Source organism: Bufo gargarizans, chromosome 1 (assembly GCF_014858855.1).
Source record: "Bufo gargarizans isolate SCDJY-AF-19 chromosome 1, ASM1485885v1, whole genome shotgun sequence".
Lineage (NCBI taxonomy): Eukaryota > Metazoa > Chordata > Amphibia > Anura > Bufonidae > Bufo > Bufo gargarizans.
The window spans coordinates 408,655,950-408,668,649 of NC_058080.1; the positions used below are offsets into that span (position 1 = coordinate 408,655,950).

At 43.2% G+C, this 12,700-nt stretch overlaps 1 protein-coding gene across 1 annotated transcript in view; it reads left to right on the forward strand.

Moving 5' to 3' along the window:
* Nucleotides 1-606: 606 nt before the first annotated feature.
* LOC122927531 (glutamate receptor ionotropic, NMDA 3A-like) overlaps nt 607-12,700 on the forward strand; it is a 155,405-nt gene continuing 143,311 nt past the window's right edge. The window contains exon 1 of the mRNA XM_044279451.1: nt 607-1,677. Coding sequence (XP_044135386.1) covers nt 988-1,677 — 690 coding nt within the window. The 5' untranslated portion in view covers nt 607-987. The remainder of the gene's footprint in view (nt 1,678-12,700) is intronic.

Genomic DNA, 12,700 nt, shown 5'->3' on the forward strand with positions numbered 1-12,700 from the left:
CCTGCACTGACTCTCCAGCGCACTACGTATAGCAGTAAGGACTGTGTCCTGCACTGACTCTCCAGCGCACTACGTGTAGCAGTATGGACTGTGTCCTGCACTGACACTCCAGCACACTACGTGTAGCAGTAAGGACTGTGTCTTGCACTGACTCTCCAGCGCACTACGTGTAGCAGTAAGGACTGTGTCCTGCACTGACACTCCAGCACACTACGTGTAGCAGTAAGGACTGTGTCTTGCACTGACTCTCCAGCACAGTACGTGTAGCAGTAAGGACTGTGTCCTGCACTGACTCTCCAGCACAGTACGTGTAGCAGTAAGGACTGTCTGTGTCCTGCACTGACACTCCAGCGCAGCCTCAGCTATTTGAAAACTCAGCTCATTACTGCAGCAGGATGAAGGGCGGGGAGAGTGGCGAGCGGCATTGTGGGAAAGCCAGTCCACTCGGCGCTCGGGCAGCCTGCTGGCGGCTGTGCGCGGACTACATTTCCCAGAGGTCTGCGCGCTGTGTACACGGCGGAGCAGTGCGGCTCTCAGGCGCTTTGGTGGTATGTTAGCGCAGCCAAGCGACGGTTCGGCATAGCTCCGAAACCTCCAGGCGTCGTGGAAGTTTTCCTGCGTGAGGGAGGCTCGGCTGTCTGCACGAGATCCGAGAGGAGCACTTTCTGGAGGAGGGTCGTGCTTGTGCTGGGGGAACAGTTGCGTGTGAACATGGCTTTGAAGAAGGAGAGTTTCTTGCACAAGTGATCCTTGTGTATGTGTCTCGTCTGCTGCGACTTTTCTGGTGGGAAGAAGTTTCCAGTGCTGGAGATGTGCTCCCCGCGATGTGATGGACCATGGAGAGTCTCCTCCAGGCACTGGGCTCTGCTCTGCAGCTGAGAACTTTCCAGTAGGATGGGGCTGGATTCCTGGGCGCTCTGCTGATCACACACCCGCCTGCCACTGCTCCTCCACAGCTGCCACTTCTCCCCTTCTTGGCTGCCAGTTATGAGGAGGTTGAGTTGGTGGTGCCTGGTGCTGGGCATCCCCTGTGCCCTGGTTCTAGCCAGGGTGCCAGTCTCTTCCTCACACCCTCAGCCCTGCCAGATCCTCAAGAGAATTGGGCACACAGTTCGGATCGGGGCTGTCCAGCTCCAGCCCTGGAGAACCCGGGGCATTACAGCTCAATACACCCGCCCTTGGCCTGAGAATGAAAGCGGGCTCCAGAAGATGGGTGCGGGTCGTGACCAAGATGCGGATGAGGCTGAAGGCATGGAGCGGCTGAGGGAACTGGGTGCCCCCTCTTTAGAAAGAAAGTCCAGCCATGGTCCAAGGAGTTCTATGGGCCACAGAGGTGGAGAGGAGCTGCTCTTTCCCAGGGAGGCGCTACTCCTGGCAGTAGAGAACCTCAACAGGGTGCCAGGCCTGCTACCATACAACCTGTCCTTGGAAGTGGTGATGGCCATAGAAGCTGGCCTGGGGGACCTGCCCATGCTGCCATCCTCCAGCTCATCCTGGAGTAGTGACCCGGTGTCCTTCCTTCAGAGTGTGTGCCACACGGTGGTGGTCCAGGGAGTCACTTCCATTATCGCCTTCCCTCAGAATAAAGGAGAGATTTTGGAATTGGAGTTTATATCCTCAATATTACAGATCCCAGTGGTCAGTATTGTGAAAAGTGAGTTCACAAGGAAAACTGAGGTAAGACAAGTGGGTTCCTACGCTAGAAGATAGCCTTCAGTCCTGGGTAGTAGACGACTTGTCCTAACTCTGCCAAGTGGAGAGCTCTTCAGCACCAGGGACAGCTCCCTTGGGTGGCAGCACTCTTAAAGGACCAGGTCCACAGGTTAGACAGGACAGCTCAGGAACTGAAGATATGTGAAGGTCTTTTTGTTAGGTTTAGAGTGTATTATTATTATTCTGTACTTTGCTAGTCTTTGTGCTAGCAGTACAGCCATCTTCATGCATACCTACAGCTTTGTACATACCTGTGCAGTGTTTACTGAGCCAGGCAGACATTACTGGACCTTACCGTCACCTATAGTCCTTACAGATATTGGTAAGGTGTCCAATATTGCTTCTCTCTATAGACACCACATCTTTCTGAGCAATGTTCTGGAGCCACATACAGCTCCATGGATAGCTCCATGCATTTTACATGCTGTGTCTTCTCTACCAGGACATGATGCCAGATGTAACACTATCCGTCTTCAGTTTTGCATCTGGCATCATGTCCTATGCTTATTACTGTGGCTTGTGGACCCTTTATTGCTATATCTAGATATCTTTTTTACATTTTTATTTTCTTCTTTCAAGCTATGTCATTTATGTATTGGTGACATTATTGTCCATAATGATCTAAAGTTTACTTAAAATAAATAAATAATATGTGAATATATATATATATATATATATATATATAGGCTCTTCCTCACACAGTATATATATAATATATACACACACACACACACACACACAGTGTATATATATATATATATATATATATATATATATATACACACACAGTGTGTGTATGTATATATATATATATATATATATATATATAATATATACACACACAGTATATATATATAGCTCTCTGTAGCAAGTATTAGAGGATTTCTCTGTAGACCTTTCCCAACACATTCCCATAGGTTTGGTGGATGAAATTAGTCCTGCCGTTAAATGGTTAACGATATCAAATCATCTGATGTCATTTGCTTGCTTAGTGAGGTTTTATAGAGAAAAGTTTATGAAGAGTCCCTGATAAATCAGCTTATTTCCCAGCACTTGTCCAGAAGGGTTTTATACGATGCTGGAGGAATTGATTTCATCTGGCTGGTGATGGCTAATTAAGTTTTATCTACAGCGTGCGCTTCCATTCTTCTCCACAAACCAGATGCATGATGCTTAAGGAAAGTGGTTGGGAAAACAGGTGCCAATAGTGTAACGTAGGAGATGCATTGTGCTTTCCATCATCCCAGCATAATCGTCTCTTAGAAAACCCACGAGTGGAAGCAGACCCCTGTCATTGGAGTCATCATGCAGTATTAATGACAGCCATTGTATTAATTTTACATAGCTCAAAAAAATCAAGTGTTGCTTGTATGGCAGATGCTAAAGTTGTTCCAATCTTTGCGGAGCTTCAGGGTCAGTTATGGCTAAGACGGACCCCTTTAAATAATGATATTGTATTGATGAGATGTGTGAAGTGGTGATCTGGAGAATGGGGCATAAATAGTAAATATATTTACAGTACGTGTGGCTTCTCCCTGAGCTCTTAGAAGTATGAGGTGTTGACGGCCAACTCCTGCCCTTTCCACTCATTTGATAGTCTGCATGGTATCACAGGCACCTTTCATATGCTTATCTGAGAGGGCCAGCCAGTTGGTTGTGGGTATACAGCAAATTTTTGTAAAGCACCAATATCAACTCATTTGCAACATCCAAACTACTCAGATTTTGTAAAGTTTAATTTCATTTTTTACGGAGGTAGGTCCCTATAAGTTAATTTTAACCTATGTGTAGGAAACATGACTATATGCAAGTTGCTAATATATTCTTATTAAAAGTTCTGCACAGATGTCTTGCTGCCACCATCTCAGGTAAAACATTCTCAAGTCGCACAGAATCATCCATCAGCCACTGAAGAACACTGGGAAACTAGGGTCACATGACCCTCCTTCAGCGGCCATTTCGAGATGAGAGGTCCAGGTGGTTAGCGAGAGTGCTTTGCCTGACATGGTAGTGGCTCTTAACAAAGTAAGACATTGGAACAGAAGACTTAAGACTATATGAGTAACTTGTATATAGTCCTGTTTCCTACCCATTAGTTAAAATACATCTAAGGGTACTTTCACACTAGCGTTAAAGTTTTCCGAGTATTGAGTTCCGTCATAGAGGCTCATTACCGGAAAAAAATAAACGCTTCAATTTTGTCCTAATACATTCTGAATGGAAAGCAATCCGCTCAGTATGCATCAGGATGTCTTTAGTTCAGTCACTTTTACGGTATTTGGCCGGAAAAAATACAGCAGCGGTATTTTCTCCGGCCAAAATTCCAGGACACATGCCGGATCTGGCATGAATTTCCTTTGAAATGTATTAATGCCTGATCCGGTACCAAGTGTTCAGGAAATTGCCTCATTGACAGATTTGACGGATTTCTTGTCTGTGCATGTGCCGGACACCGGAGAGACAGATCTGGTATTTCAATGCATTTATCAGACAGATCCAGAAAAACAAATGATCTCCGTTTGCACACGGATTTCCGGATCCGGCAGGCAACGGAACTGCCTGCCGGAATCCAACAACGCTAGTGTGAAAGTAGCCTAAAGCAGTCAATCTCCTTCAGTTTTTTTCCTTGATATTTTGTTTAGTTAAATAAGGAAATAGAACAAACCCTAAAGACTTGGACAATCCTTCAACACCAGCCTCATCACATAGACGTAAGTGCTACAGTTTCTGAAAATAATCGGTGACAATGTTTCCTAATCTCAGACAGCCCCGTTAATAGTTTTTATTCAGAATGTAATTATTTGGAACACAATGTTCTGTTTGGGACATCAGTTTTCTCAAGCTATGTTCACATCTGCGTTGGAGAAAAGTTCTGCATGCAAAGAACGGAAACCGAAATTATGGTCAGTAGGATCTGTTAAGTTCCCATTGTGTCAGTTAAAGGGCTTCTGTCAGCCCACTAAACCCTTTTTTTTCCCCCCGTTAATATTAATCCCTACACTGCAAGCTCCCTGTACATATGCTAAATATTCATTTTCGTTCAGTAGATATTGTTAAAAATCAAGTTTTATAATATGTAAATTACCTTGCTACCAGCAAGTAGGGCGGCTACTTGCTGGTAGCAGCCGCATCCTCCTCTCATCATGACGCCCCCTCCGCCGTTTGATTGACAGGGCCAGGGAACGGGATCGTTCTCTGCTGGCCCTGTTCGAATTCAAAATATCGCGCCTGCGCCGTACCTTTCTTTAATCGGTGCAGGCGCACTGAGAGGCGGCCTCTCTCCCGGCCGCTTCATCCTCAATGCGCCTGCGCCGGGTGTGGATGTGACGTCATCGGCGCAGGCGCACTGAGAGGCGGCCTCTCTCCCGGCCGCTCCATCCTCAATGCCCCTGCGCCGGGTGTAGATGTGACGTCATCGGCGCAGGCGCATTGAGGATGGAGCGGCCGGGAGAGAGGCCGCCTACTTGCTGGTAGCAAGGTAATTTACATATGATAAAACTTGATTTTTAACAATATCTACTGAACGAAAATGAATATTTAGCATATGTACAGGGAGCTTGCAGTGTAGGGATTAATATTAACGGAAAAAAAAAAAAAGGGTTTAGTGGACTGACAGAAGCCCTTTAAGTGCCGAATCCTGTACTTCCATTATTTCCATTTTCTGCTCCTTGATTCCCTTGATCTGTGCAACATAAGACATCTTCTACTTAGGGCCCATATATTAGTGTCCACATCTGTTTAACAATTTTGCAGAACCCACGCAGACCCATTCATTTCAATAGGGCCGCAATAGATTCAGACAGCACACAGCGTGCATTCCGCATCAGTACTTCCGTTCCCTGGCCCCACAAAAAAGATAGAACGTGTCCTAGTCTTGTCCACAATTGTGGACAAGAATAGACATTTTTATCATAGGGCTGGCCGTTCTGTAAGGCTGGGTTCACACCTGAGCATTTTACAGCGCGTTCCTACGCGCTGTAAAACGCTCAACAAGGAGAAACCAATGATTCCCTATGGGAATGGTTCACACTTGGGCGTTTTACAGCGCGTACGATCGCGCTGTAAAACGCCCGACGCTCCAAAAAGTACATGAGCGACTTTTGGGGCGTTTGTGGCCATAGGACACTGTAGTGAATCACACAAATGCGCGTCAAACGCGCGTTTACTATTACAAAAACGCGCATAAAAATGCGCGTCAAAAACGCGCGTAAAACGCGCGTTTGCGCAACGCTCAAGTGTGAACCCAGCCTTAAATGCCGGTATCCGTGTTTTGCGGATCCGCCATTTGTGAACCACAAAAACGGATACGGTCATCTGAATGAGTCCTTGTACTGTTTTCTGGCACTCTTCTATACAGCCACTGATGCGGATGCCCTGCTGTGGTAATGGGCACTCACAATCCAAGTGCTCTTTCATAACCCAATGAGTCTGTGGAACCAGAAAGGTCCCTCATACAAGCTCCTGGCTCACATGCCCATACGGTACAGGGATTTATCTGAGGGCAACTGACAAGGGCAGGGAAAGAGATCTACTAGAGAGGAGCAAATTTGTAAAAATTAGTTTGGGGTCTGATATGGCTGAATGGACCTTGTTATTGGATTCGGGTGCCAATCCATTCCATTATCATTTTTAGAGCAGCTTTAGAAGACTTGTTTCTACAAATCATTTATTGAAATAAATATAAAAACCACATAATAGTTGTAGATTTACATGGGATGATAATAGTGGATTCTTGATCGATACGAACAGAAAAGGGTAAGAATTTCACACAAGAAGAAAAATGATATTGTAAAATTGGACTCAAACTTGATGAGAAATGACAAGCTTGGAGAATGGATGTTAGAAAATGAATAGATCTAATATATCCTTTTCTCCAGACTGCTGCCAAACTCTAAAAATAAGGGCTGATAAAAAAAAATAAAAAACTGAAAAAAAAAACAAAAACAAGTGCATATCACAATTTAAAAAAGAGTACACAAAAAGTTTGAAAACAGGTTACAATTTATGTCACACCAGGGAGAAAATAAGGAGGGAAATGATTTATGCGTCTGCTTTCCTTTCGTTTTTCCATAACCATAAAAAAAAAACTGATTTGCACAGTGTGTTCTCTGGATCTGAACAATATGACCGGGAAATGCCATTATAGCGCACATATAGTGCTCTGCCAGGAAGCTAATCCTGAACTGCCTAAACTATCAAAAACCCACTGCAAGAAAGGAACTAAGTTTATATTTTTTTTTTCGGTTTCATAGTGTTAATCAATTCCATTGAATGACCAACACTTCAGTACTTGTAAAACCTCCCTATATATATAAAACAATATATGGTGGGCATATAAAACAATACATTTTAGCTGGGTGCTTGCTTCTTATTAGTATAGCATGAACAATTACTTTAAGCAGCATGAGTACTGTAGCAATGACCTAATTTATACTTTTTATAGCTTTTCTTTTTTTTTACATGGAGGAGTGATTCTAATAGTAAAAGGAGACTGCGTGGAATTTAAATTCCCTTGACCTCTTGGGCAGCCCGTGAGCGAACATGGGCCGATAGGCCCTATAAGCACGGCAATGTCTTTATGAGTCCACGTTATGGACCTATAGTTATTACATCTGTTGTGACTCTACAAGGTGTATTCTCTCCCACCTCACGTAAATTCCTAAAGGCTCAGTGAAAAATTGAACCCAGACAGATGTACAGTTTGAGCTCCTAGACTGCTAGTATGGATCAAACAACACAGATATCTGGTAGAATTGTGTGCAGAAGGCCACATATGACAGATAGCTGGACTTCTTCACCTGTGGGAAGTTGTCCCCACATGTGTAGAAGCGCCTACCTGCAGCAAGATTGACAGGGCAGTACAGTTAACCTGGCCCTGACAATTCCCTGCCTGCACCGTTGCTCCAATTAGCTGAGTAGCGGCAGAAGCTTCCACTTCCGGGAAGCTACCACTTTAAGGGCAGAAGCTTCTGGGTAGCGGCATCTGCGCAGTCATGCTCTGAAGAAGAGATGCTGCCCTTGCTCTGCTTATTGGCTCAGAGGCACAGGCAGGAAATTGTCAGGACCGGGCTAAATGTCCTATCTCGTCAATCTTGTGATAGGTGGGTGTTTCTTCGCCTTTTTCATGTATAAGTGGAGGCAGGACTTCTTCACCTGTGGGGAGCTGTCCCCACATGTGTAGACACGCTCATCTGCAGCAAGATTGACATAGCCAGACATTTAATACGGCCCTGAAAATGTCCTGCCTGTTGCTGCTCCAATTAACCGAGCAAGGACAGAAGCTTCCACACTATGTGGACAAAAGTCTTGGGACACCTACACATCACACCTTCAGTAGCTTTTATGCCAACCCAAAGGTATTAATATGGAGTTAATCTCTCCTTTGCAGCTAAAGCATCTTCCACTCTTCTGGGCAGGCTTTCTACAAGATTTTGAAGTGTGTTTGGGGAAAATTTTGCCTATTCATCCAGAAGAGAATTTGAGAGTTCAGATGTGGGACAAGAAGGCCTGGAGTGCAATCTCTGTTCTAGTTCATCCCAAAGGCATTCAGTGGGGTTGAGGTCAGTGCTCTGTGCGGGCCAGTCAAATTCTTTCACACCAAACTCACCCAACCATGCCTTTATGGAGCTTGCTTTTTGCTTTGGGCACAGTCATGCTGGAACAGAAAATGGCCTTCCCAAAACTTTTTCCACAAAGTTGGAAGCAATCAATTATATAAAATGTCTTTTATGCTGAGTATTGTTGGGCTCATGTCAGAGGAGGTTTGGAACAATGCAGTTATGGAGTCAACAGAATGTTGTAGACTTTTATACACTATGGGGCACATAAGCCCCTGCACTGGCAGTGGATCGCCGTAGTTATGTAGAGGCGCAGGTCTCTACATGACTTCGACATATCCACCACCGATTCTAAATGTAGACCAGCTCCTTTGCTGTTTTACATTTAGACCATTTTCTATGCCTAAACCAGACGTAGAAAATGATGAATGAGACGGGCTTGCTGGCCCTTCCAGTCCCTCGCCATGCCCTTTTTTTTAGACCTGGCGTGAGCAGGGAAGAAGTCACAGATTCTGCTGCAACATGGTATGCGACAGAATCTGCGACAGATATATGCCACAAAAGTGGCGTATACTGTATATGTTTGTAAATGGCCCTGTATGTTCCTCAGCAATCGTTGACTACACTTTGTAACTTTAGTCTGCCTCTTCGTTGATGAGTTACTGTGGTTCCTAAACACTTTGCAAATATACCACTCACAGTTGATGGTGAAATACTGTATATAGGAGGGAAGAAATTTCACAAACTGATTTGTTACAGTGGTAATATCCTATTGCAGTTCCACACTGGAATTCAGTGAGCTCTTTAGAATGACTGATATGGAGAGCACAAAACAATGACGGTGGTGTAGTAGTAAATCACGTCACCAGACGTTTTAACCACTATCCATTTCAGAGACAAAGAAAGAGGTGGGTGTAAAAATGTAGCGGCACTCCCGGTGTAACTATTAGTCATAAAATTAGATGTCGATTCAGTAATAGTTCTAGTAAGATCTCAATTAAATGAGTAGTAGCCCAAACAATGTGAAATGGTCTATAAAAAGATAAGGTGATTATGAATATATTAATAAAACCAAAATAAAATGAAAGACAAATAAAAGAAGTGGGATCAATCAATGGGATCCACAAATAGTTCCTTTGCTGGGATGGTATATATGGAACAAATGAAGATAGAATAAGATAAGTGTGACGGATCGCCTGCCACCCTGACTGGGTGCCTCCGTCGAACGATGCTCCTAGTACTCGCCAAGGACAATCAGCACCGCACTCGACACCATAACCACCGCAAACCCCACGAACCGCTGCAGCTTGGTTTCGGGTTTCGCCGTACTCAATCCACCCTGGACCCAAGGCCGGGCTCCAGCTTCCGGTGGGTGAACCTCTCCTTAGTCCAGAGAGTGAAACAGGAACAGCTCTTACAAGAGCTAGGGATTATACTCTGGAGAGTATAATGATTATAGCAATCCCCAATGTGTAGTTCTCCAAGCCTGCAAATATGAGCCCAGACTTCATGAAGGGTAGAACAGGAGACTTTATTGGGCTACATGTCAGCCTTTTATGCAGGTCTTCCTGCAAAGGACACTTCCATGGGGACCTTTTGGAAGACTGAGACAGCTTTTACATAAACCACATTGCAGTTACAGGCAGAAAACACACACATGTGATACAATTAACCAACACAAGGGGATAACATAATCAAACATGAACAGCATGCAAACAGACATCCCCTCCCCAGAGTCTTAATGAAAGAATAGGGAGAGAGGAGACACATGCGATGGGATTATCTCTTGAGTGTATCAGAGGGTGATCTACTCCTCTACATCGGAGTCGGCTACTTCTAAAGTCAGCTATCTTAATCCCATCCCAAACAATAGAACAAAGGGACAAATAAACTAACACATTCCTTGGGAGTCTCAGTGCAGAGTTAATAGTTTATTGTAGCCCAGCAAGAGATCTGAGGGGCGGTCTCCATAGTTCTGGGTCCATAGTGTGTAGGAAGGAGGCTAGCCCTCAGGCTTCTCCAGCAGCCCCAGTGATGGTTCAGTCCGTCACAATAAGTATCCACTCACTTTGCTGTGGGGTTGTCAACATGATAAGCTCAAGACACCTGAGACAACGAACCCCCTGGCCAGGTTCGCACGTAGTATGGTAGAAATTCAAGGCAGCACACTCCTTATCAGCTTCTGGTCAATCTCTTTATTCAAGTAATATGTGGCTCAATGTGTTTCGGGGGCTTCTTTAAACAATACACCCCTTCCTCAGAAGCAGATTAATAAAAGCAGTAATCCTTTAGAATTAGCCAATTTTTGGCTAGTGTTTCTAACGGCAGACTGCATGGCTAGGGACTGGATTTTATACACCTGTGGCAATAGGACTGAATGAAACACCTGAATTCTGTGATAAACAGGTGTGTCGTAAAGACAGACCCTTTTTAAAACTGGTCACCATGTGTCTAACTTCTTTAACCATGTCTCCTAAGATATTTGTCCTAAATGGCAGACAGCCCATAGCAAGGACAGCTCTCCGCGAATAGCTTTCCGCTCAGGAATTGTTTCTGGATGGGTACCCCACTATAAAGTCCATAAGTCCTATTAGGACATACAGAAAATGGTCTAGTTTATGGAACTAATTTCCTTTTATAAATATTAGTACGTTGTCAAATCTGCATTTATATTACTGTCATTACTGTGTTCTTTATAATTTTTCTAGAATTTCTTTTCTTTAAGGATTGCCAATATGAAGAACAAATTCACATATACAAAATTAACATTTTAGTAAAGTATAATCAGATGTTAGGACATGACCACTTTAGCACAGATTTCCTTTAGACTGTATTTATCATTTGACTCTTTAAGGGTTGCCTTCTTTTATCTAGGTATTTCAATTATTTTAACTGGTGGCTTTGTCAAACCATTGACTAGCTCATCCCTGGTCTGCTGCCTCAGTATGTCTCTTCATGTTCCCCGTGTGTAACATGCTGAGTGACCTTGTGATTATTGATTCGTATAACACTGTGCCTCTTCTTTAATACATTTAAAAAAAAAATAGTAGAAAGGCTTCAAAGAGTGTGAGAAGAAACTCCTTTCAGATGAACCATAGTATGTGCAGCAAACAACTAGTTAGAATATGAAAGCGGACCTATGTCTCTGATTTCTGTGCACACAAAGGTCTCTGTAGAGGGGAAAACATTTGCTACTTGGTTTTTTCACTTTTTATTCCAGCTACATTTGTGAACATAATAAGAACTCTAGAATTCGATATTTGTTAGAGGGGACTTCCAATGTCTACCTCATCATTTTAGATAAAAGTGGTGTTGGGCTGTGATAATCTGATAATAATTTGTAAGCTATCATTTGAATAATTGGGAGCTGGTGGAAGGATGCTGTGTGATTACAAAATGTAAGATCCATCAATGCACATCAGTGTAGTAATGAATAGGTCACCATCTAACCGCTCCAAGGTAAGGGAGGAAGTCGATATCAAATAATGTTTCAAGCTTAGAAAGATTATATGTGATGAAATATTAATTAAATTCATTGACTGATCACAGAGGAATAGTTATTTTCAAACTAATTATAGTTTTGGCATTTTTTCAAGTAGCTGCTTTTGTCCAGTGTCTGCTTCATGAAATCTAAAATGATGGTATACCAAAAAAAATTATGCCTTATTGGTCCCTTTTCTGGCCCTATGGTTACCATATATTGAAAAAAATGTTTACATACACAGAAATTCACGATCCAGCACAGAATTCAAGTCCATCTGCTGGTATCACTCAAAGGGACCACACAGAATTGAAATTAATTTTGCCAGACGGACCCCATACTGTGCCAGCCGGCTGTTTTTGAGAAAGGCATCCATGAAAAAATAGCTGTTAACAATGGACCGTTTTGACGTTTTTTTTTCATGGGTGTGTAAATTTACCCTAAGGAGAATAGGTGATCCCCAGACCGTGTTGACCCATAATATTATATGTAGCCATTCTCTTCTTTATGGAGACGGCAGACGTTTCTTTTTAAATAGTTGCTGCACTATCCATTCACATCCAGTCTTAAATTCAGCTGTTTCCCAGTCACTGAATGGAAGTCCAACACTGGAGCTCAAATAACAGTTACACAGCTAGAATTAAAACCCCTTGAGGACCCTGAGATTTTCAATTTTTGCGTTTTTGTTTTTCACTCCCCGCCTTCCCATAGTCTTAACTTTTTTATTTTTCCATTCACATAGCCTTATGAGAGCATATTTTTTGCGGGACAAGTTGTACTTTCTTAAGGCACCATTTACGCCATGTAGTAGGAAGCGGAATTTTTTTTCCAAATGAGGTATAATTGGGAAAAAATGCAATTCTGATAAAGTTTTATATTTTTTTTTACACTGTACACTATGTAGTAAAATTTACCTGTTATTTTCATTCTCCAAGTCAGTACGGTTACA